General features: G+C 41.6%; 1 protein-coding gene across 2 annotated transcripts; it reads right to left on the bottom strand.

The window, feature by feature from the left end:
* Positions 1-6,391: 6,391 nt before the first annotated feature.
* Positions 6,392-25,646, bottom strand: LOC121554832 (cysteine-rich DPF motif domain-containing protein 1-like). Of its 2 annotated transcripts, XM_041868516.1 has the most exons (5): positions 25,509-25,646; positions 25,122-25,233; positions 12,014-12,131; positions 8,444-8,560; positions 6,392-7,855 (listed from the first exon to the last, which is right to left on the bottom strand). In XM_041868516.1, exons 1-4 carry the CDS (start codon positions 25,619-25,621, stop codon positions 8,451-8,453), a joined length of 453 nt encoding a protein of 150 aa, XP_041724450.1. In that variant the 5' UTR covers positions 25,622-25,646; the 3' UTR covers positions 6,392-7,855; positions 8,444-8,450. The 2 variants fall into 2 exon arrangements, with proteins under 2 accessions (XP_041724450.1, XP_041724449.1); XM_041868515.2 differs by lacking the exons at positions 12,014-12,131; positions 25,122-25,233; positions 25,509-25,646 and adding an exon at positions 9,010-10,763.
* Between the last annotated feature and the right edge of the window lie 950 nt (positions 25,647-26,596).

Below are 26,596 nucleotides of genomic sequence, written 5' to 3'. Positions count from 1 at the left end.
GAGCTCTTTGGTCTTGGCCATGGTGCAGAGTTTGGAATCTGATTGATTGATTGCTTCTGTGGACAGGTGTCTTTTATACAGGTAACAAGCTGAGATTAGGAGCACTCCCTTTAAGAGTGTGCTCCTAATCTCAGCTCGTTACCTGTATAAAAGACATCTGGGAGCCAGAAAACTTTCTGAATGAGAGGGGGTCAAATACTTATTTCCCTCATTAAAATTAAAATCAATTTATAACATTTTTGACATGCGTTTTTCTGTATTTTTGTTGTTGTTATTCTGTCTCTCACTGTTCAAATAGGTAACTATTCCTTTTCTCTCTCTCTCACACACACACACACACACAGGTGAGGTCTGATGTGTGACTGGTGCCCCATCTGATGTGGAAGATGCAAACAGGGGCATGTGTCTTGACTTTTGTGTGGAGGAGTTAACAGACTCTGTTGATGCTGAAAGAAATGTAAAGGTGCAGTCTGTAAGATTTACAACTGGTCACTGATCAGTTAAACAATTGAAATATTCTATCTCCCTTCTTTTTGAAGAATACAACTTCACCTCACTTTCTCTCTATAAATGAGTCGAAGGGCAACTTCTAGCCTAAGAAAGGTTTGTGGTCATAAGCACATTCTTAAAAAACGTAGGTGCTGGGTTAATGAAGTATACTTGAAAAGAACAGAAAGGCCCGCACCCTGAATATGCTCCCAATTACCACCTTTATTGACAACATTTCGATCCCCAAGGATCTTCGTCAGGTCAAAATAACTTCTAGCCTAAACCTGTTCAATCCATTTTAATCCAGCTGCACTGTTTTACATCCTGTAGGCAGGAACAACTCCATCACCTCTGTATAGTTGCTTGCGCATGTGTATAGTTGCCTCATGCTTGCTATCACCCTGATTACACTTATATCATCCCCTGACCGATTCAGCCTAAATGATCACAACTACAGTGTATTTCCTGAATGTTTACTCCTCTCGCTGCACCACCATCTTGACCATCTTGCAGGCTGCTGTTGGCCTGAAACACACAGACTTAGGTAGGGTTGCAAAAATCCGGTAACTTTCCCAAAATTCCCAGGTTTTCCAGAAATCCCAGTTGGGTTTTTACTCCTCCTACTGCACCACAATCTTGCCCTGAAAGTGACTTCACCAACTTATCCAGCCTCAGGATGTTATCCATAATGTCCATACTAGAAGGCACGTTTCTCCCTCCTCAGTCTATCACCACACCTCTCCAGATTATTATCTACTAAAACGCATTATCAATTTCTGCCGTTCAGTGGTACATGCATACTAAACTAAATGGCGTGACTGCTGTTGGGCTGAAACATGGACTCAGGATTGTGCCTTTAAACATTCTCTCTGCAGGTCTTAGTATCATAGATCGGATACACGTGGACCTCTGACCTTCTAGCACTTGGCCCCTGATTGGGCCGTGGCCTGCCATCACACCCCAAGGAAGACCAATCACACAGATTTGACAAGGTTAGTTTGACCTCCCTCTGACCTCTGAACTGGGATATTTCCTGTAGCCACACACCTGTCCTGCAGTCGGACATTCCACTCAGGAACCTAACAGAATAGAGAGCAATTCTCCTTTAGAATCAGGGGAGTTCTACTTTGGAATGATGGGTGGTCCTGTGTGGCTCAGTTGGTAGAGCATGGCGCTTGCAACGCCAGGAATGTGGGTTCGATTTCCGGGGTCACCCATACATAAAATGTATGCACGCATGACTGTAAGTTGCTTTGGATAAAAGCATCTGCTAAATGGCATACATTATATTACATTCCAGAACCACACAGAGACATGTGCAGAAATACAGAAAGTTAGACTCAACCTTCTTTCAAAAAAGGGTGCACATTTTTGTTTTTTCCTTAGCACTACACACCTGATTCCTCTAATCAAAGGTTTGATGATGAGTTGATTAGTGGAATCAGGTGTATAGTGCTAGAGCAAAAACTAAAAGGTGCACCACTTTGGGTCCCCAGAACCAGGATTAACAAATACTAGACTAAATGATGATGTATGGTTATCTTTAGATCAGAGAGGTAAGTATATGTTGGAATCAGGAGAGTAACGGTAACTGTAAAGTGAGGAGTGACACTGAGAGAAAACCCATACAGTACGATGCCATTACTAAATACTATATGTGTGTGCTTCTGCAATACCATAACCATCTATTATTTACTAATCCCATTGAATGCTCTATGTGCCTTGGGTAATAATATCATAGCCAGTCAAAGTGTTTTCTCTGCATTGTGAAAGGCAGGCACACAGCAAGTGAGATTGAGTTGCTGTCCTGCCTCTCTCTGGCGGCGCGTGCCATCCTCCAGCTGGTTGTGCACTGATGTATGAGGCAAACAGACATGCCCCCTAGTTATTAGCAGGCGCACGGGTCACCTCAGCAGTTGATTGGTGCCTTATTCAAACCATGTTGGTTTTTCTTTTTCTCTTTCCCTGCCGAGCACAAGTATGTCATTAACCCCCTCAGGGCAAGATGAAAGAAATCAAAGACGTGATACACTAGGGGGTGAGGAAGGGAGAGACAGAGGGGAGGAAGGGGGAGACGATGGGGGGGAGTAACATAGTGGGGTCGAACCTACGAGCACAGCGCAGCATGCTCACTTGCTCTGAGCAAACCAAAAACACACATGTTGCACTCCATCCAGTGTGTCTATGAGTTCACACAGGAAGACGCCATGTGTCAAGGAGCCAAGATGTATAAAAAGTCCACATTGGCACGTCCCCTTGTTTACATCCTGCACTGAAGCTGGGCACGTCTTGGCCCAACCTGGGCTGAGGGAGTCTTAGCCAGGGCCTCAATTTCCCTCCCACTGACTCCCACTCACTCACTCACTCACTGACAGACCTGGGTTCAAATACTATTTTACATTTACATTTACATTTTAGTCATTTAGCAGACGCTCTTATCCAGAGCGACTTACAGTTAATACTTTATTGGTGCTTCACTGAGCTTGCCTGTTGCAATGGAACCAATAGAAAAGTCCCAGATGTGCACACGCCGCCCAACCGGTACTTCCAGGCAAATGCTGAAAGTATTTGAAAGATTTCAAATAGTATTTGAACCCAGGCCTGCTCTCTGACACAGGCTCATAATGTGCCAGGGGAGTAGTGCCAGAGTACATGACTGTTGGGCAGAGAGAGAGGTGGAAAATAAAAGAGTTAATTCACCCTCGTAAAAAATCTGTTAAATTAATAACAACACAAAACAGATGGGCGAGTTGCATTTCCAGAATAAAATAAGAACATTCATAAGCTAAGCTTGTTCCTTTTTCCCAGTGGAGATGCCAGAATATGAGCTCATGTTTTTTGGGCCTCTGCTAATCGTCTGTTAATAGTGCCAGCTCCAACATTTCTGATTTTTACTATACTTTTCTCTTCTCATTATCTGTTGTAGAAATTAGGCCTCTGCTAATTCACGTACTACAGAAATGTGGTTGGTGTTTGGCTTTGAATGAGTTGGGAATGGGCTCAGACAACTCATACAAACATGTGCACACGCACACCTCTGTGAGCTGAAATTGATTAAAACCCTACACCTCTTATTACTAGGTAATGGACAGAGGGTCACTGAGGGGAGATTTTGGGGTGGTGTGTGCTAACAAAGCCATATCAATGAAGAGGTCAGTATGAGGGGAATTGTCAACTTTACACACACGCACACACACACACGTGGAAAAAAACACACATACCCTCACTCACACACACTACCTAACTACCCTGTGCTTGAAGTCATACCTGGCAGTACACGCTGGGTCCTTTAAAAATGATGATATCATCTCATCTGGTGTGTAACTCATTAACCTCCCTTTCTGTCAGTTGAGTTGAGTCAAACACATGCACGCACGCACCCACACACACATGCACACCACCTAAACATTTTGGCTGCTGCACAGTAGTTTCCCTCTCCATCAAGAATAACCCCAACAATAGCTGACCTTCCATTTCCAATGAGCTCTGTCTGTTGATATTGAGCTCTGAGTGCCATTCAGTTCGATCTGATATGAACTCAAACATCTGGTGCTGGGATTATTAGCTACTTTGCCTTTATGTGCACACCGGGCAAACATAATTGTAACCACCTGAATGTGCATGACTCTGGTTGTCTACTCTATGAAATGTTGAATCACTTCAAAGATTGATTTGGCCTAGCTAATCTACCTCTAGTCAATAGAAGATCTCAAAAGAGACCATCAAAACTAAATGTAATTTCAATAAGAGTAATGGGCTTGTTTGCTGACAACTGACAGTCATCAAAGGAGTAACACACAGTGGGGTTTAATAATGTGGCTGCATTGTACAGTAGGCCATATTAATTTGTCCATCTATAAGATGTCTTATCCAGTAGCTGAGGAAAGGATGTGATACTTGTTAATTACACAATAAATGTGTAGTAATTCCCTTTACCATTAAATGGTTTGTTTCTCGCTTACTGTAGGCCAAAAACCTTACACAGGGCTTTTTGCCCTGACAAGCGGTAGTGGTTAATTGAGAAAATGTAAAAGAAATGGGTATTTCAGATGAACTGGAGTATTGTCACTTAGAGGAAAACACTAGTAGCTCCCATATCTTTTATCACAGTTCATTATTGTTTTATGAGTCATTTTGGCATGAAAATAAAACCTGCTCTATGGGAGAAACAGTGCATTTGAGGTAACTGTATAATCACAATATAGCCAAATGAGTAATAACAGTCACAGATTGTTGCTGGACTATATTGTATGTAGCAGTATGCTCCATGGGATACAGTCCTTTACAGTTGGGTGGGACTGGGTTAGGGTTTTCAGTCAAGGACTTTTTTAAAATGTTTTCCAATTCAACAGAAAAAAAGGACAGCTCCTATATGAATAGTGAGGTATTTTACACTCTTGTTCATGCTAATAGTTATGTAGTCCAATCTGGCATAGTAGCAACATTGTAGTGAAGAGTGAGTAATAATTCCAAGAAACGTTGTTTCTTTCTTCTTCTGAAAAGAGATATACCATACACACTACTACTTTAAATAAGCACTTGTTTTTAGCTTGAATTGAAGTCATCAAACTCAGATTAACCAGAAGTATGTGAACGGCCTCCACCACAGTGGCTTCCTAGAAATTCGGCATCAACAACAATAACAACTGAGGGATGTGGTCGTCTTTTTACTACAGCCTACTACAAGGTCAGACAGTGTAAACTCATTACTACAGTACCCTACTGTATGCAATGTCTGCCATTCCTATTTAGACCATTTTCACTCCATAAACATTTGACACTACCACTAAATATTGGATAAATGTACCAATACAGAACAACTATTAATTAGCTATTGCAGAATATGATCCGGGCATTACATGTATGTACACTACACACACAGGTGGTATAACTGTGCTGTAAACTAATCTATTATATTCCTCCATGTGTCTGTCCAACCTGAAGTTGTTTTTCCTCATTTCTATATGCACACATCACTGTTGTTGTTTTCTTCCTCATATCTTTTGCTTTCTTTCACTGCAAAAGGAGGTCATCACAGACACAGTTCTATTCACATTTTACACTGTACTACTCCTGTTTGTATGAGCAAGAAGAGGCACTCCAGTCTGGCCAGCCAATGAAAGTACTTGGGGGTGTGCTCCTCGAAAAGAACATGCTGTCCTGACCTAAGTTAACTCCGTTCAAATCTGGCTGCAGTGAAAGCCAACCTAAGTGGCTGTCATAAGTGGTGTGCTTTTCTTATTGCGTGCCTGATTGGAGAAAGCGAGTGTCAATAACATATTTTTTTCACCCATCCATAGTACAGGATGTGCCCTGACTATGCATGTTGTTTTTAAGTCGAGAGTCGGTGCAAACTCCAAAAGAGAGAATGCCGCGTAAATCAGCCCAAGATGTGTAATAGTGCGAGTTGTGCCTAATTGTTTTGATACCACATGAGAAGTGTCTATATTGCAATGGTTGTAAAGTACCTAGACACACTAGTTTAGTTTGCACATTACAAACTAGGTTGGTTACCTTCTCTCTCTGCAGCGCGAGTTACATGTAATTGAAGTCCGATGATTTCGAATCTATGGCAATTTCAATTCTAAAGAATCTCTTCACTCAAACAGTAACGTCATGCATTTTTGCAATTGTAGCATTATGCATGGATCAAAAGTTGCAACTAGTCGTCGTCCTTTCAAATAAGGACCCCTTGGGCTCATGTCCTGCTGCGCAATTATAATTTCTGGGTGACTAGTCTATACGTGTTTTTACACATTATCAAACATATCTCATAACTAATACCTTTACTAGCCTACTGCTGAGGTTGGCCCTGGAACACTATAGCCTAATTAAACAATGTATAGCATACTCTGACAAAGTTGACATATGGAGGAAAATGAATGTGCACATAATATGCAACTGAAAATAATAAGTCATTTTTTATTTAACCCAATATTATTGTTTTATCAAATGATTGCCGGTTTCAGAGAAACAATACAAAATATACAGGTATATTTTTAATTAGGCTCAGTTTAGCAACCTTTTGTATCCAAAAACATTTTTTAAAGTATTTACATAACAATGCACAAGAAATGCCACTTTGGATATCCATACAACCACAAAAACCTGAACAGAAATAAGTTACTATAATTTTTACAAGGAAATATACAAAAGGTACACTTCAAAGTTTTACACAGACATACTGTACATGCAGTGTAACTTTTATCTGTCTGTCCTCCTCAAAGATGATCATTATTTCCTTTGTGTGGTCTATATAGTGCCATGTCATGCTCAACATGAATTCAACACACAATAAGAGGCAAATTGTTGATTCACATATTTATGTTTGCAAAGTGCCAGGTGGTTACAACACATCTGAGAGTGTAGGCTACTCTGGTCAAACTGGACCACATTATGAATACGTTAAAGGAAACAAACTGGGGCGGCATAATAATAATAATTAATACTGCAAAATGGGAACTCATATATTCTAACTTTTACCAATAATGTCTAACTATGCCGTGAATAAGCCCTACTCATTTAATAATTTCCCCCAAAAAATAAGACAAATGTTGAAACTTTGGCAGGATATTTCCCTTTCGCAGTAGGAAAACGTAATAATAATATATTATTTGCATGTAAACTTTTATCTAGTTAGGTCATGTAACATAGAAGTCCTTCTGATTGACAGTATGACCTTAGCGTAGCATTGGGTCAATTACATTCAAATTCAGTCAATTCAGGAAGTAAACTAAAATTCAAAATATTTTCGCTCATTGAAAAGCATTGAGGAAAATTGGATTGGAATCTGACTTTCAGTTTACTTCATCAATTGAAATAGAATTGACCCCAACCCTAATGACCAGCTTTTGAATAATAGGCCTTCACACTATGTACTACCACTGAACACTGCATAAAGCCATAAAATAGAAACAACTGATTCTTTGATGAGATACTCTCAAAAACCCTGACTTAGAAATAATCTGCATTTATAACTATCATTTATACCTGAACAAGGATATCATATGACCACTTTTACAAACAAACAATATATTTTTGAAAACTGCACAGCAATTCTTCAAGACACTTATTTTATCAACATAATAATATTATGTTTTATGTGATACATATTAAACATACGTAGTAAAAATAAAACTGAGCAAAAAGGGAAAAACATCCCATTTTTGCACACTGCTACATTTTCTGCTTTTGAGGCGATTGGATTAAATTGAGTGCCAAAACGTAAGTGTAAATATTCAGTGCTTGCACAGCCTCCCTCCCTCCTAAAGGCAGGCCATTTTGTATCCTGTCTCCTCTTCTATCGCTCGTCTCTTCTTCAGGTCCTGAAGTACAGTATTCAATAAAAAAGGAGGAGTTCTCAGCGCTGTGGGGAAAACAAATTCATATTAGCTCTGTTCACAGAAGGGGTTATGGGCACATAGCCCGAAGGTTATAACACATGCATAGTAAAGACAGTTTAGTTGTCCAGTATCATGCATTGTGTATTTTGTTGAAGCAAGCAAACGGTGCAAAAGCGTACATTAAATGTCAACATGTCACTCAAGACAGACTGCTGCAGAGAGAGCAGCAGCTTGCAGAGCTCATTCTCTTGAAAACAACCCTTCCTCATGCAAAGCCTGCTGATGACTTGTTACTACTGTTCTGCACTTGAACTAGGCTTGCTTAAGTTAATATTTGACCAGATTGCTGGGGCGTTTACCAAAGTGTGTCATCTACACTTTTTAACCCTTTTTGAACATCTCACTAATAAGGCTTCACGTTTAAAATCCAACATAGGCTTCACAACTGAAATGCTCATGTTTATAATAAGGTTATTAGAACAAACGGGTTATGCTCCAGGACATTCTAATTCAACATGAACAAACAACATTACTCAGAGGTTGTCATTCACACGTCATTTTACACTCACTTGACAGTTTACATTCGAAATGCATGATGATGAAGTTCTTACCTTGGTATTAGTGTTCATGTGTCCTGGAATCGTTTTTGCTGGGTGTCTGCTCTACTGACTTTGACACAACTTCATCCTCTTCACTGGAATGCAACTTTTTACTTGTACTTTGGGGTTCTGATAAAAAAAAACAATTTAAAGACATGTCAGTAAACTGTTTTTCGTCCACAAGCTCATTTCCCGCTCTGTTGAATAGTTCAGAAATTAAGTCTATCATCAAGCTAAACAGCCAAGTGGTTATATAATCATGCTATTCATTAGTCCAGAGCAGAACAAACATTGAAAACTCAAGACGAGGAAGAAATCAAAGCGTTTAATAGCCTGACACACAAAGCGTCTTTCTGGAAAGAAAATAAGTATCGACGGAATCTAGAGGTGCGCGGTACAACGTATAGGCTTTCTGCGACATTGAATCAGTGCAGTGACGCAGAATTGTTAAACAATCTCGCAGATTGTAACAATTGAATTCGACTGTGCCATTTTTTGTACGAAGGAGACTGGCTGAATTGTTGTAGATTGGTTAACTCTAAAATCCTCAAGTCCATTTTCAAAACTGCATCATTTACCTGGATTTGCAGGTCTTTTCCTTGCCCCGTTGTGAGAGTGGTGACAATCCGCCTGCCTCTCGCTCTTCTCGGTCTCATCGGATAGCTCAGCCCCGTTCGCAGGACAGCTCGGTCGGACTCGGTAATCATGATTCCCGTTATGGTCCACATTTCCAGAGGACCAGACTCGCTTGTGAGGCGGTCTGGTGTAAAAGTCAGGCAGGTCACTGCTTTTCATGGGTTCCCATTTATAATCTCCCTGGGGAAGGGGCTCGTCGTTTAGGAAATCATAATTCCATTTGTCAATAGAAGCCTTCTCCAGCTCTTTCATTTGAACCAAACACTCCCTCCTAAATTCGTCGTGATCCACCGATCCGAAAAGATTTCTGCGAATCGGGGGCTTCGTGTGATCCGTCGGACGCGGATCCACCCTTTCCAACGTCGGACTCCCATTCGAAAGACTAACATTTGACATTTCGTTTCACAAATGAAAACGACCTTAAGTCGCGACGGTTTATAAAAAAAATAAAAAAAAGTATTCCTTTTAAATATGCGACCTGGATCACAAGTTAGAGACGCATGATCAGGATCCGTAAAACTGCGAACGTGATTCCCCCTCCAAGCGAAAAACAATCTGCCCGTCTAGTGAAGGCTTAGTTATTTTAGTTCCGTAGTCAAATGGAAGAAAACAACCTAGTCGTCTGTGCTGTACCAGTCTCTCCGCCCTAACAATAGGAGTCGTTGCCCACAAATCGGCACGGCGGGCTGTCTAGCTCCCGCCTATCCTTTCTTTGGATTGGTGAATACATCTCATTATTGTAATCATTTTTAAATGGGTTGTTGACGTCAACCGCCTGTACTGAATGGGGAGAGGTGCTATGCTATTAGCCTCATTTCATTAATATGCATAGCCATCTCGAGACAACTCCAATATAAAGTGTTTTAACTTAAAGTTGCCGGGATGTCACGTGTCTTTCTTATATCAGTGCACTCGTAACAACTTAAGCATTACGAAACTTATATTCGATCAAATAAACCTCACTTAGCAAATAAGCCATTAATTGTTTTGTTGACCAAATTCGACATTCTCATTGACTGCCATAAAAAACGCCTTGCTTGGTAGGCGAACCAACGAAAACAGCCCCCTGCTGGAGGGAGACAGATGTTTTTCTACGGAGTCTCTTCCTCTCGCTGGCTGTACCCAATATGGCGTTAGAGAGGAACTACTTGTGTGGGGAAAAGATTGACAGGTAAGGCTATTCAAACAGAAAATGAGCTTCATTGGTTTAAGAACATGGAACCACCCGTATTTAATTCTTAAAGGTGAACGTGGCTGTAGGAATATTGTATTTTTAGAATTTAAACAGATCAACCCATTATGATAATAAACATTTAATATATTTTTTTAGTTATTAATAAGTGGCCATGTCTAAAGTAATAACCTAGTAATAGTCTAGGTAATTGAATAAAGTAATATTTGTATTATTCTTTATGCACCTATATTTTATTGGTTTATGACAAAAGAAAGTGGATGGCAGTCTCCTATGAACAGTCATAGAATGACACTTTGTGTCAATTTTTGGAGAAAGGGTAGGAGATTTTTGTTTGGAATTGTCTCCCGAAAGAGTGGGGAGAGATAGGGAAGGGTTCTGTGGAATTATACCTGTCCTGCATTTGGCAATGTTGGGTTCAGGGTTCAACGTCTCCAATATCACCATTTACATTTTTACATTTTAGTCATTTAGCAGACGCTCTTATCCAGAGCGACTTACAGTTAGTGAGTGCATACATTTTCATACTGGCCCCCCGTGGGAAACGAACCCACAACCCTGGCGTTGCAAGCGCCATGCTCTACCAACTGAGCTACAGGGGACACCATTTTGTTTGTGCTTTTTAAATCTGCCTCCTCAGTGTTAAATACCTTCCATCATAGATGGCAGCTAGCCTATTGCCAACTGACTTTGACACAATCTTGACTATCACTGTAGTTTAGTGGTTACAATTGCATATGTACTTGGAGTTCCCTCACTGGGACACATGCAATTGAGATTTTGTCCAAAATGGCTCCCTATTCCCTATTTAGTGCACTACCTTCGACCAGGGCCCATGCGGCTTTGGTTAATGTAGTGCACTAGTCTAAATTGGGAATAGGGTGCCATTTGGGAGGCATCCACCAAATGTTCTTTAGGACCAGAGAGTTCTCATTTACTCTGCAAGGTCAACAAGTCAACGTATCTTGTTTTATAAACATTGAGGTCATCCATAGAAAAATAGTGTTACTATCACTGCTTGGGCGAAGCATATTTCATAAAGTGCAAACTACACGTAATTCTGGTAGTATATGTATTTTCAACATATTGTACAATTTTTCCATGATATACTGAAATATTAAACAAGGTACATTATATATTTTGACGTTGGGACTCAGCTGCTGTGAATGAGTGATGTAATGGGCTCCCGAGTGGCGCAGCGGTCTAAGGCACTGCATCTCAGTGCTTGAGGCGTCACTACAGACCCCCTGGTTCGATTCCAGGCTGTATCACAACCGGCCGTGATTGGGAGTCCCATAGGGCGGCGCACAATTGGCCCAGCGTCGTCCGGGTTTGGCCGGTGTAGGCCGTCATTGTAAATAAGAATTTGTTCTTAACTGACTTGCCTAGTTAAATAAAGATTAAAAAATGAACTGTCATTTTCAGTCTGGTAATAAGTCTTTACTGACATCTAGTGGTGAAACTATATATGACATCAACTAGAATCCCTTATATGGCCCAGAAGTTATGTTCAGTTCCAACCATTTCTCCCAAAACAGAAACGTGTCTATCCCAGAGGGGTATATCACAAGTGACCGACAGGAGAGAATATCGCCCTAAGTGGGAACACTACCCGGGTCACCTGATCCCAAGGCAAGCAGGCTGGCCACAACCCCGAAAGACATTTCCTAATTGAAAGGCTATTTTCCTTCCTGAAGTACATCCAGAGTACCTCCAGAGTCTTTAATGTGTCTCTTGCAGAAATCATGAAACACCTGTCTTTGATGGCTGCTTCTTCTTGGCGAGCTCAGCTTGAATGTGAGGGGGGAACTGGTCCAAGTGTTTGTTCACACACTGCATGCAGAATCGCTTGGTGTAGAAAAGGCTGCAGCCCTGGAAGAAGAGAAACAAAAATATTAACAAACACATTAAGCAAGCACACTATCCCTGCCATGAAGTTATGGCATGCAGAACCTGTGGTTTATTCACTAGGAACTAAGCAAACAGGACGAAACGGGGAGGGACCTACCTGAACTTGTCCAATAGAAACTTTTGTTTTTGTTGCAAAACGTTTTCCGTTTGCAACTATTTGGACTAAAGATTACACCCCAGAGGTGTATTCATTACATCTTGCAACGGAAACTGTTTGCCGTTTAAGAACCAAACAGAGCAAACGGAACAAAATGGAGAGGGACCTACCTGAATTTATTCAATAGAAACTCTTGTTTTTGTTGCAGAATGTTTTCTGTTTGGAGTAGGTTGCTACGAGCTTTACTCCGTCGATCAACATGCATGCATGTGCAAGGGCAGAGTTGTTTTTTTTGGGTGGCAGCGCACACTTTTGTCCACATCATCGTTGCATTCCACCCAGAGAGGAAGTCCTGGGGTCTTGGGCCAGAATAGCTTACCAAGCAAGAGGGTCCGAGGCACTCTGACTGTAGCTAGCGATAACATTTGAACTTCCAGATCCCGTGTTATATGGTATTTTGTTTACAAATACTAGCTAGCTAGCTAGATGTCTGGCTAGTCTAGTGTTTTCTTTTGACGCTACCTTTTAGCCACAGAAGCAGAAGCAAACATGTCTCTCTATGAATAAAATTGCTAGAGCTTGAACAGCAAGAGCTTGAACTGCTCTTATTACTCAGGAGGAGAAAATAAATAAAAAAACGACAGAAAACGGCACGATCGTACACTGAACGCTACAAGAGGGGATGATGGAGAATACATCAATCATTTCCATTAAAAACACAGGCACTGGGCTACCCCTCATATTCACACCAGCTTATTCACACTTTACTTTGCATCATGGGCAAAGCTTTCATATCATTTCCAGGCCATTAAATAGCACTTTATTTTAATGTTTTGGGGTAGATCAGCTATAATATTAGTGATAGATTGGGACTTCCATCATTGTAATTGTCTGCATAATTTCCAATCCTCCACATATATTTTTTGTTAAAAAAATAATATATTTCTTAAATAAATGTTCCTTTATTATTTTCCCCTAACCCCTCCCCTAATTGAAGTAAACTAATGGACAACAACACTTATAATAATAAAATAATAATAATATGCCATTTAGCAGACGCTTTTATCCAAAACGACTTACAGTCATGTGTGCATAAATGTTTACCTATTTTTACCTACACTTAGGCTTCTACTTCCAGCTTATACAGTGCACTCGGAAAGTTTCTGAACGTCCTTGAGTGGCCCAGCCAGAGCTCGGACTTGAACCCGATCTAACATCTCTGGAGAGACCTGAAAATAGCTGTGCAGCGACGCTCCCCATCCAACCTGACAGAGCTTGAGAGGATCTGCAGAGAAGAATGGGAGACACTCCCCAAATACAGGTGTGCCAAGCTTGTAGCATCATACCCAAGAAGACTCGAGGCTGTAATCACTGCCAATGTTGCTTCAACAAAGTACTGAGTAAAGGGTCTGAATACTTATGTAAATAAGATATTTCTGTAAAAAACGATTTTTCTAAAAACCTGTTTTCGCTTTGTCATTATGGGGTATTGTGTGGCAACCATGTCCCCTAACAACCAATAGGTTTGGCGAGGGCCAGAGGTGTACCGGGCCAGTTTACGACCCATAGCCTAGCCTGCTAGGCTCCAGAGGGGGAGATGAGGCTACTGCAGGACCCAGGTCAGGTCAGTTCAGTTCATCAGGGTTAGCAGCAGATGGGTTGGGTCGGTCCACCGCTGCTGCAATGGCATATTGGTGTCTGTCTGATTATGTTTTACGTAAACACGAAGCCAATCCAGTTGTCGCACAATCGGCGGGACTCGCACACCGGCGGCAGTCCCACTCCTCGTCTCCTTCACCCTTTTCAGATTGATAACATACCAGTCCCGAATCTTTCTCCATGTTTCTTTGATATTGGTGTTCAAATTTCATGATATCTCCCTCCAGCTGTTGTCTTTTGCGTGATTGTCCGAATACAACCGCATTGAAGAGGTGCTCGTATTGTCTCACCAGTTCGCACAGAGAATAGCAAGTAGTAGCAAAGAAGTAGTAGAACGTCCAACATTGTTTCCGTGTTTATACCAGAAGGGATACCGGAAAAGATGGGATGTTGACACACTTCTGTTGCAAAACTCACTCAATACTGCACCTCAGTCTTCGCAAGAATAATATGTCGGGTCTCAATTTCCAGGTAGAAAAAAAAACTTTAATGCCGGAGCTTTTGTGACAAAAAACAATATTGCAACACGCTCCATAGAGTCCATTTCCATAGGGTATAAATCGGCCTTAAACGGTTTCTGTTGCAAACCTTTTTCAAGTTTTCATGTCAAGTGCATGTCAAGTACAGTGAAATGCCTTTCTTGCAAGCTCCAAACCCAACAATGCTCAATATAGCACTAAAAATGACATACGTCAGAACAAAAACACAAGAAAGTAAGAAGCTACAGTGCCTTCAGAAAGTATTCCTTCCCCTTGACTTATTCCACAGTTTGTTGTGTTACAGCCTGCATTCAAAATGGTTAAAATATATGTATTTCTCACCCATCTACACACACTACCCCATAATGACAAAGTAAAAACATATTTTTAGATAGTTTTGCAAATTTATTGAAAATGAAATACAGAAATATCTCATTTATGTAAGTATTCACACCCCGAGTCAATACATGTTATAATCACCTTTGGCAGCAATTACAGCTGTGAGTCCTTCTGGGTAAGTCTCTAAAATATTTGCCAATTATTATTTTCAAAATTCTTCAAGGTCTGTTAAACTGGTTATTGATCATTGCTGGACAACCATGTTCAAGTCTTGCCATAAACTGTAACTCGGACACTCAGGAACATTCACTGTCTTCTTGGTAAGCAACTCCAGTGTAGATTTGGCCTTGTGTTTTAGGTTATTGTCCTGCTGAAAGGTGAATTCATCTCCCAGTGTCTGGTGGAAAGCAGACTGAACCAGCTTTTCCTCTAGGATTTTGCCTCCATTAAGTTTATTTTTTATCCTGAAAAACTCCCCAGTCCTTAACAATTACAAACATACCCATAACATGATGCAGCCACCACTATGCTTTAAAATATGGAGAGTGGTACTCAGTAATGTGTTGTATTGGATTTGCCCCTAAAATAACACTTTGTATTCAGGACAAAAAGTTAATTGCTTTGCCACATTGTTTACAGTATTACTTCAATGCCTTGTTGCAGTCAGGATGCATGTTTTAGAATATTTGTTATTCTGTACAGGCTTCCTTCTTTTCATTCTGCCAATTAGGTTAGTATTGTAGAGTAACTACAATGTTGTTGATCCATCCTCAGTTTTCTCTGATCACAGCCATTAACCAGCCTGTCAAAGCACTTCATGATGTGGTCCTCTGTAGCTCAGCTGGTAGAGCACGGCGCTTGTAACGCCAAGGTAGTGGGTTCGATCCCCGGGACCACCCATACACAAAAAAAAATGTATGCATGCATGACTGTAAGTCGCTTTGGATAAAAGCGTCTGCTAAAATGGCATATTATTATATTATTATTACAGATGTGAGTGCTACAGGGCAGTAGTCATTATGGCATGAAGCCTTAGAGTTCTTGGGAACAGGAATGAGGGTAGTCATCTTAAGACGTGGGGATTACAGACTGAGACAAGGAGAGGTTGTAAATTACCGTGAATCTGCCTGCCAGATGATCTGCACATGCTCTGAGAACGCGCCCTGGAATACCGTCAAGCCCTACAGCCTTGCGAGTGTTGACCTGATTAAAGACCTTACTCACTTCAGCCTCGTAGACCGAGATCACCCAGTCCTCTGGATCGGTGAGGGCCCTCATGCATGGGCCGATGTTGTTATTGTCAAAGCGCGCATAAAATGCATTGCGTTCGTCTGGAAGAGAGGCATTGTTGGGCAGATCACGGCTGGGTCTTTCTTAGTCATCCGTAATAGACTGTAGCCCTTGCTACATGCGGCGGACGGCGGAGCCTGTGTAATATGATTCCACCTTATTCCTATATTGTATATTTGCTAGTTTGATGACTCTTCAGAGGTAGTAGCGGGACTTCTTGTACTTGTTCCTGTCCTCAGCCGTAGCCTCAGGGTTGTCTGCGATAGCCCTGTGTGTAGTAGCCCTATCATTGATCTTAGCGCCAACCTCTGTTAATCCAGGGCTTTTGATTGGGGAAGCAGCTAACCTTCACTGTGGGGAAACTTTTTTGCAACAGACTAAACATTTTGCAACATAATCGGTGTAATGAATACATCCCAGAGGAATATTCATTACGGAAACCGTTTACTGTTTAAGAACCAAACGTAAGCAAACAGAGCAAATTGAAGTAGGTCCCTCCCATTTCCGTTCCATTTAAGAAAGGTTTTGCAACAGAATCGGCGTAATGAATACCCCAATAGTGTAACAGAACCCCTCTGGACGATACTGTACAGTGGGGGAAAAAAGTATTTAGTCAGCCACCAATTGTGCAAGTTCTCCCACTTAAAAAGATGAGAGAGGCCTGTAATTTTCATCATATGTACACGTCAACTATGACAGACAAATTGAGATTTTTTTCCCAGAAAATCACATTGTAGGATTTTTTATGAATTTATTTGCAAATTATGGTGGAAAATAAGTATTTGGTCACCTACAAACAAGCAAGATTTCTGGCTTTCACAGACCTGTAACTTCTTCTTTAAGAGGCTCCTCTGTCCTCCACTCGTTACCTGTATTAATGGCACCTGTTTGAACTTGTTATCAGTATTAAAGACACCTGTCCACAACCTCAAACAGTCACACTCCAAACTCCACTATGGCCAAGACCAAAGAGCTGTCAAAGGACACCAGAAACAAAATTGTAGACCTGCACCAGGCTGGGAAGACTGAATCTGCAATAGGTAAGCAGCTTGGTTTGAAGAAATCAACTGTGGGAGCAATTATTAGGAAATGGAAGACATACAAGACCACTGATAATCTCCCTCGATCTGGGGCTCCACGCAAGATCTCACCCCGTGGGTCAAAATGATCACAAGAACGGTGAGCAAAAATCCCAGAACCACACGGGGGACCTAGTGAATGACCTGCAGAGAGCTGGGACCAAAGTAACAAAGCCTACCATCAGTAACACACTACGCCGCCAGGGACTCAAATCCTGCAGTGTCAGACGTGTCCCACTGCTTAAGCCAGTACATGTCCAGGCCCGTCTGAAGTTTGCTAGAGTGCATTTGGATGATCCAGAAGAGGATTGGGAGAATGTCATATAGTCAGATGAAACCAAAATAGAACTTTTTGGTAAAAACTCAACTCGTCGTGTTTGGAGGACAAAGAATGCTGAGTTGCATCCAAAGAACACCATACCTACTGTGAAGCATGGGGGTGGAAACATCATGCTTTGGGGCTGTTTTTCTGCAAAGGGACCAGGACGACTGATCTGTGTAAAGGAAAGAATGAATGGGGCCATGTATCGTGAGATTTTGAGTGAAAACCTCCTTCCATCAGCAAGGGCATTAAAGATGAAACGTGGCTGGGACTTTCAGCATGACAATGATCCCAAACACACCGCCCGGGCAACGAAGGAGTGGCTTCGTAAGAAGCATTTCAAGGTCCTGGAGTGGCCTAGCCAGTCTCCAGATCTCAACCCCATAGAAAATCTTTGGAGGGAGTTGAAAGTCTGTGTTGCCCAGCGACAGCCCCAAAACATCACTGCGCTAGAGGAGATCTGCATGTAGGAATGGGCCAAAATACCAGCAACAGTGTGTGAAAACCTTGTGAAGACTTACAGAAAACGTTTGACGTGTGTCATTGCCAACAAAGGGTATATAACAAAGTATTGAGAAACTTTTGTTATTGACCAAATACTTATTTTCCACCATAATTTGCAAATAAATTCATTAAAAATCCTACAATGTGATTTTCTGGATTTTTTTTCCTCATTTTGTCTGTCATAGTTGACGTGTACCTATGATGAAAATTAAAGGCCTCTCTCATCTTTTTAAGTGGGAGAACTTGCACAATTGGTGGCTGACTAAATACTTTTTTTCCCCACTGTATGTGGTCTTATGGGGGGGAAAAATTTTTTTGCTAAATTTTTTGGGATACATGTGTAATATTAAACATTTGCCAGATAATACACACACATACAGTACCAGTCAAATGTTTGGACACACCTACTCATTCAAGGGTTTTTCTTTATTTTTACTATTTTCTACATTGTAGAATAATAGTGAAGACATCAAAACTATGAAATAACACATATGGAATCATGTAGTAACCAAAAAAGTGTTAAACAAATCAAAATATATGTTATATTTGAGATTCTTCAAATAGCCAACCTTTGCCTTGATGACAGCTTTGGAATGAGTAGGTGTGTCCAAACTTTTGACTGGTACTGTATATATTAAAATATATTTGAAAATGTTTTGTCAAATATATTCCAACGTGCATTTAAATGTATTTGTAAGAAATACACTGCTCCAAAAAATAAAGGGAACACTTAAACAACACAATGTAACTCCAAGTCAATCACACTTCTTTGAAATCAAACTGTCCACTTAGGAAGCAACACTGATTGACAATAAATTTCACATGCTGTTGTGCAAATGGAATAAACAACAGGTGGAAATTATAGGCAATTAGCAAGACACCCCCAATAAAGGACTGGTTTTGCAGGTGGTGACCACAGACCACTTCTCAGTTCCTATGCTTCCTGGCTGATGTTTTGGTCACTTTTGAATGCTGGCAGTGCTTTCACTCTAGTGGTAGCATGAGACAGAGTCTACAACCCACACAAGTGGCTCAGGTAGTGCAGCTCATCCAGGATGGCACATCAATGCGAGCTGTGGCAAGAAGGTTTGCTGTGTCTGTCAGCGTAGTGTCCAGAGCATGGAGGCGCTACCAGGAGACAGGCCAGTACATCAGGAGACGTGGAGGAGGCCGTAGGAGGGCAACAACCCAGCAGCAGGACCGCTACCTCCGCCTTTGTGCAAGGAGGAGCAGGAGGAGCACTGCCAGAGCCCTGCAAAATGACCTCCAGCAGGCCACAAATGTGCATGTGTCTGCTCAAACGGTCAGAAACAGACTCCATGAGGGTGGTATGAGGGCCCGACGTCCACAGGTGGGGGTTGTGCTTACAGCCCAACACCGTGCAGGACGTTTGGCATTTGCCAGAGAACACCAAGATTGGCAAATTCGCCACTGGCGCCCTGTGCTCTTCACAGATGAAAGCAGGTTCACACTGAGCACGTGACAGACGTGACAGAGTCTGGAGACGCCGTGGAGAACGTTCTGCTGCCTGCAACATCCTCCAGCATGACCGGTTTGGCGGTGAGTCAGTCATGGTGTGGGGTGGGGTGGCATTTCTTTGGGGGGCCGCACAGCCCTCCATGTGCTCGCCAGAGGTAGCCTGACTGCCATTAGGTACCGAGATGAGATCCTCAGACCCCTTGTGAGACCATATGCTGGTGCGGTTGGCCCTGGGTTCCTCCTAATGCAAGACAATGCTAGACCTCATGTGGCTGGAGTGTGTCAGCAGTTCCTGCAAGAGGAAGGCATTGATGCTATGGACTGGCCCGCCCGTTCCCCAGACCTGAATCCAATTGAGCACATCTGGGACATCATGTCTCGCTCCATCCACCACAGACTGTCCAGGAGTTGGCGGATGCTTTAGTCCAGGTCTGGGAGGAGATCCCTCAGGAGACCATCCGCCACCTCATCAGGAGCATGCCCAGGCGTTGTAGGGAGGTCATACAGGCACGTGGAGGCCACACACACTACTGAGCCTCATTTTGACTTGTTTTAAGGACATTACATCAAAGTTGGATCAGCCTGTAGTGTGTTTTTCCACTTTAATTTTGAGGGTGACTCCAAATCCAGACCTCCATGGGTTGATACATTTGATTTCCATTCATCATTTTTGACTATGTAAAGAAAAAAGTATTTAATAACATTATTTCATTCATTCAGATCTAGGATGTGTTATTTTAGTGTTCCCTTTATTTTTTTGAGCAGTGTATATTCTTTAAATAAAGTTTTTCGCAAATAAATAATTGTCCAAATCATATTGTAACAACATGGTCACTGGCTTCACAATGAAACTTCAGTAGGCTCTTTGGTATCACATGCACTTATGCCAGTCTCATTAAGACTGTAGAACTGGCAGTATACAAGTTTAACTTTTAATCACAGAACAGAACATAACACTGGCATGACAATCCGTCTCACAGGAGGCCAAAAAGCACTACGACAAGCCACGCCCCCAACAAGCTACACTTCCAACTCTTCTAATAGGCTGCCGCCGCTACAATATAGTTTTTCTAAATGCATTTTTATTGTACTTGACACGTACCAAAAGCACTAACATGCGTTTAAATTACTACAAAAATGACTACAAATATGATACATTAGTGTAGTGACTCCATGTCCTTCATGTGCATATGAAAAAATTAACAAATGAACTTGACGAGAGCATTGCAAACAATATCCAACGGGCAGAACTTAACGTGTACTGGGTTGTTCCACGAAAATGAGTGCCTTTTGCTCCCTTTGATATGTTAAGTAGAAATTAAGCACAAATATTGAATTTTAAAAGCCTCTTATATGAAATGACGTACCCTTTAATATAGACAACATGGGGAATTCAATAAATCTGATTTTCAATATGAAAAGAAACTTGCTAAAGTGCTCAAATTCTGCATTTTGACATGTCCCTCCGTGCGTCTTCTGTGATTTCTAGGAAGATTTTACCCACTAACCCCCATAAATATTCCAAGTTTTCACCATCATTGTAAAGCCTTTGTTATTTCATTGCTTTGACAAAGTTATTTCTGAAGATTATTATTTATTTTATGTGACTGTGATTCATTTATTATTTATTTTATGTGATTGTGATTCATTTACATCTGTCCCTCATTTTAAGGTCAACCCTGTTACGTGAACTGAACTCTTGTTTTAATATGGTGAAACTATTCCCTTTTAAAATATCTATTTCAAAAGAAACATTGAACATCTAATAGTCAAATCATAGTGTAAAAGCAGGTGAGCTGGTTCTATTCTTTTTGGCCATTTTCTGGTGAACAACTGAGCGGGTCGAGCATAACACATCAACCGTCACAACACGTCAACCCTATTACCCATAGATAGACAGGCTAGAAATGTTGTAACAATTGCCCCTCCCTGTTGCCCACAACACGTTTCCATTCCCCCTGTCACAAGGGAATCCATGGCTGATTTAACTAGTAATTAACTACTTGGAAGGCCATTCAAGTGGATTTTCCCCCAGATGTGGTTACGAACGTACCATAACACAGCTAACCATGCACCATCCAGCAGTACAATACTGTACATCTAATTGGAAGCACAAGACCTAGACGTTGACATATTGTGGAGTGTTGTACAATGTATTGTTTTTCTTTAAAATAGATAAAAACTCAAATTAAAATAATAAAAACAGCCTAGCACGTATGGCCCAATACATCACTCGGGCCAAGCTTCCTGCCATCCAGGACCTATATACTAGGCGGTGTCAGAGGAAGGCCCAAAAAATTGTGAAAGATTCCAGTCACCCAAGTCATAGACTGTTCTCTCTGCTACCACACGGCAAGCGGTACCGGAGTGCCAAGTCTAGGTCCAAAAGGCTCCTTAACAGCTTCATCTGCCACACTGCTTCATCTGCCACACTGATCCTCAACACGGGGGCCCCTCAGGGGTGCGTGCTCAGTCCCCTCCTGTACTCTCTGTTCACCCATGACTGCATGGCCAGGCACGACTCCAACACCATCATTAAGTTTGCCGACGACACAACAGTGGTAGGCCTGATCACCGACAACGATGAGACAGCCTATAGGGAGGAGGTCAGAGATCTGGCCGTGTGGTGCCAGGACAACAACCTCTCCCTCAACGTGACCAAGACAAAGGAGATGATTGTGGACTACAGGAAAAAAAAGAGGACTGAGCACGCCCCCATTCTCATCGACGGGGCTGTAGTGGAACAGGTTGAGAGCTTCAAGTTCCTTGGTGTCCACATCACCAACGAACTATCATGGTCCAAACACACCAAGACAGTCGTGAAGAGGGCACGACAAAGCCTATTCCCCCTCAGGAGACTAAAAAGATTTGGCATGGGTCCTCAGATCCTCAAAAAATTCTACAGCTGCACCATCGAGAGCATCCTGACTGGTTGCATCACCGCCTGGTATGGCAACTGCTTGGCCTCCGACCGCAAGGCACTACAGAGGGTAGTGCGTACGGCCCAGTACATCACTGGGGCAAAGCTTCCTGCCATCCAGGACCTCTATACCAGGCGGTGTCAGAGGAAGGCCCTCAAAATTGTCAAAGACTCCAGCCACCCTAGTCATAGACTGTTCTCTCTGCTACCGCACGGCAAGCGGTACCGGAGTGCCAAGTCTAGCTCCAAAATACTTCTCAACAGCTTCTACCCCCAAGCCATAAGACTCCTGAACAGCTAATCATGGCTACCCGGACTATTTGCACTGCCCCCCCACCCCATCCTTTTTACGCTGCTGCTACTCTGTTAAGTATTTATGCATAGTCACTTTAACTCTACCCACATGTACATATTACCTCAACTACCTCAACTAGCCGGTGCCCCCGCACATTGACTCTGCAACGGTACCCCCCTGTATATATAGCCTCCCTACTGTCACTTTATTTTACTTCTGCTCTTTTTTTTCTCAACACTTTTTTTGTTGTTGTTGTTTTATTTTTACTTTTTTGTTTAAAATAAATGCACTGTTGGTTAAGGGCTGTAAGTAAGCATTTCACTGTAATGTCTGCACCTGTTGTATTCGGCGCATGTGACCAATAAAATTTGATTTGATTCTACCTCCAGACTGTTTACATTGACACCCCGCTGCTACTCGCTGTTTACTATCTATGCATAGCCACTTTACCCCAACCTACATGTACAAACTACCTCGACTAACCTGTACCCCCGCACATTGACTCGGTACCGGTACCCACAGTATATAGCCTCGTTATTGTTTTATTGTGTTACTTTTTATTGTTTACTTTAGTTTATTTAGTAAATATTTTCTTAACTCTATTTCTTGAACTGCATTGTTGGTTAAGGGCTTGTAAGTAAGCATTTCACGGTAACCTGTTGTATTCGGCACATGTGACAAATACATTTGATTTGATTAGTATTTAATTAAGCTTAAGAGGGGCACTTACAATCATTCCCCCCCCCCCTCTCTCTCTCTGGAGATGGGAAAATGTGTTTTCTATTAAATTGAACATGTGCTCTTTATGACAGAATGTTAAAATTAGATGAAATCAAACGTTGTTTTTTTTACTCACCATCACAATTTCAATTATATCACTGCCAAAGTTTTGGCTTGGTGGGTGTAGACTAGATATCATAGCCATGCATTTCTGGAATATTGTCAGGGCATTACATGCATTTTAGCAAAGATGCAAATGTACACTACATGACCAAAAGTATGTGGATACCTGCTCGTCGAACATCTCATTCCAAAATCATGGGCATTAATATGGAGTTGGTCCCCCCTTTGCTGCTATATCAGCCTCCACTCTTCTGGGAAGGCTTTCCACTAGATGTTGTAACATTGCTACGGGGACTTGCTTCCATTCAGCCACAAGAGCATTAGAGAGGTCGGCACTGATGTTGGGCGATTAGGCCCTGGCTCGCAGTCGGCGTTCCAATTCATCCCAAATGTGTTCGATGGGGTGGAGGTCAGGGCTCTGTGCAGGCCAGTTAAGTTCTTCCACAAGGATCTCGACAAACTATTTCTGTATGGACCTCGCTTTGTGCATGGGGGCATTGTCATGCTGAAACAGGAAAGGGCCTTCCCCAAACTGTTGCCACAAAGTTAAAAGCACAGAATTGTCTAGAATGTAATTTTAACGCTGTAGCGTTAATATTTACCTTCACTGGAACAAAGGGGCCTAGCCCAAACCATGAAAAACAGCCCCAGACCATTATTCCTCCTCCACCAAACTTTACAGTTGGCACTATGCATTGGGACAGGTAGCGTTCTCCTGGCATCCACCAAACCCAGATTCATCCATCGGACTTCCAGATTGTGATTAATCACTCTAGAGAACGCGTTTCCACTGCTCCAGAGTCCAATGGCGGCGAGCTTTCCACCACCCCAGCCGATCCAGCAACAATTGGCATTGCACATGGTGATCTTAGGCTTGAGTGAGGCTGCTCGTCCATGGAAACCCATTTCTTTAAGCTCCCGACAAACAGTTATTGTGCTCACGTTGCTTCCAGAGGCAGTTTGGAACTCAGTAGTGAGTGTTGCAATTGAGGACAGACGATTTTTACGTGCTACGCGCTTCAGCACTCGGCGGTCCCGTTCTGTGAGCTTGTGTGGCTTACCACTTTGCGGCTGAGCCGTTGTTGATCCTAGAAGTTTCCACTTCACAATAACAGCACTTACAGTTGACCGGGGCAGCTCTAGCAGGGCAGATATTTGACGAACTGACTTGTTGGAAAGGTGGCATCCTATGACGGTGCCACATTGAATGTCACTGAGCTCTTCAGTAAGGCCATTCTACTGCCAATGTTTGTGTATGGAGATTGCATGGCTGTGTGCTTGATTTTATACACCTGTCAGCAAAGGGTGTGCCTGAAATAGACGAATCCACTCATTTGAAGGGGTGTCCACATACTTTTGTATATATAGTGTATGTACATGCATATCTGGAATACATTTTAAGGCATTACATGCATTTTAGCAAAGATGTACAGTTTCAAATGTATCTAAATTTATTTGAAATACATTTTACGTGATGATAAATATATTGAAATGTATTTTTTTCCGTAAGGGTGACTAAGAAAAAAGAAAATAACTGGATATTCCTTTCTAGGTTATGACATTTACATCATACATTGTATGATGAGACAGCAGATTTCAGCCATTTCATGTTCATTATTTTCGGCAATATGAGCAAACAACGTACCGTTCCAACACAAACTGTGATGTGGCACAAACTGCAGTTGGATCCCAGTATAAGGAACCTCTCTCGGTCTGGACTGAACGGGTCCTTGGTCACAAAACACTCTTCCAACAAGCTGATGGACAGAAACAAAAACATGATGAGTAAATGCAAGAGCTAACGTTACAACCTTCTGAAAGGTTTACTTTACACCTCATCAGTTGACAGTTAACATAGGCATAGACAACACTAGAAGTCAGCTAGCTAGGGCCACTAGAGACTCCACTAGACTCGAGAGAAGCCACTAGCCAGGGACCAACTGCATTGCATTCCATGTTAACCAGTAAGCGTGAGCAAATCTTGAGTTCACACACCTCGCTACGACGCTAGTGTTATCAATATTTTACTCACACAATAGCCCTGGTATTGGGTGGCTTCTGTCCGTAGTATGTGAATGGTGTAGATAAACTGCACAAATGGCAAGTAAACATATTTTGATGAACCCCATCTGTGCTTGACTCCATTGTTGTGAATGTGAGCGTGGTTCTACTTCCTGGTTTGTTTTCTTCATTTGTGGGACGTATGCAACAGCACGGTTCTACCACCACGTAGTGGACTGGAGTGATAATGCTGCATTCAGAGGTCAAATAATGTATGCCTTCTGTACTTTGCGGTCAACTTTCATTATGGTCAACCGTCTATATCCAAAAGGAGTACATATTTTTCAGTTAGCTGATTCCTGTAGTAGACAAATATATTAATATATTAATGACATTCAAAGTGCTACTTTACAACCAAACTAAGACAATTAAATTGACTTTTTAAAATGGAAACATTCTACATAATTCATTTAAAATTATAATTAATTCACATGACTGAACAACACAGTTGATAACTCCACCAAATTTTAGGTGTACATCACAATGTCTCCCAGCAGTTTCCCTCAGACCTTGGCTAGCAAATCACTGCACAACCGCAAAAGATGATCAAATTTACAGTATTTCAACACTACTTGAGAAAAAACATTATTTTCAAGTTAATGAGATCTATTGTAGCTAGCTATGTCACTGAATGCACTAAGGCAATGGACAGTCAGCGGCTCATCCTGACCTGAATTTACCAACCATTATTACTACAAATACACAGGGAGGTATAGAGAAGAGGACCTAATTGATATCATTAACTGGACACAATAAATCCTTATACTGCATATTGTCATAATAAAATTAGAATATTAGAATATAGTGTAGATATGATATGGTAGAGTTTAAAACACACAGTGTACTTTATTACGTTAAAAACATAACGCTAAACTGCCAGGTAGTTTATGATGGATTATGTGAATATGGTATGAGCAACATATTTATTTTGATAGTGGTATATAAAGAGACACATTGGAAAAAACTGAGGGTCACGCAAATGCACGAGATAAGGATACATTGTTTTTATACAGGTGTCCCTTTCACCTTTACTCTCAAATTCCTTAAATATTTACAAAA

Source organism: Coregonus clupeaformis, chromosome 40, assembly GCF_020615455.1.
Source record: "Coregonus clupeaformis isolate EN_2021a chromosome 40, ASM2061545v1, whole genome shotgun sequence".
Lineage (NCBI taxonomy): Eukaryota > Metazoa > Chordata > Actinopteri > Salmoniformes > Salmonidae > Coregonus > Coregonus clupeaformis.
This window is presented reverse-complemented; position numbering and strand designations above follow the sequence as displayed.

What these genes read in the sequence shown, in the direction of transcription:
- LOC121554832 (XM_041868515.2), bottom strand. Translation starts at nt 9,463, where the DNA reads ATGTCAAATGTTAGTCTTTCGAATGGGAGTCCGACGTTGGAAAGGGTG. An exon ending in GAAAAGACCTGCAAATCCAG is followed by an intron (nt 8,561 to 9,009) that starts GTAAATGATGCA and finishes TTTTTTTATCAG; the next exon opens with AACCCCAAAGTACAAGTAAA.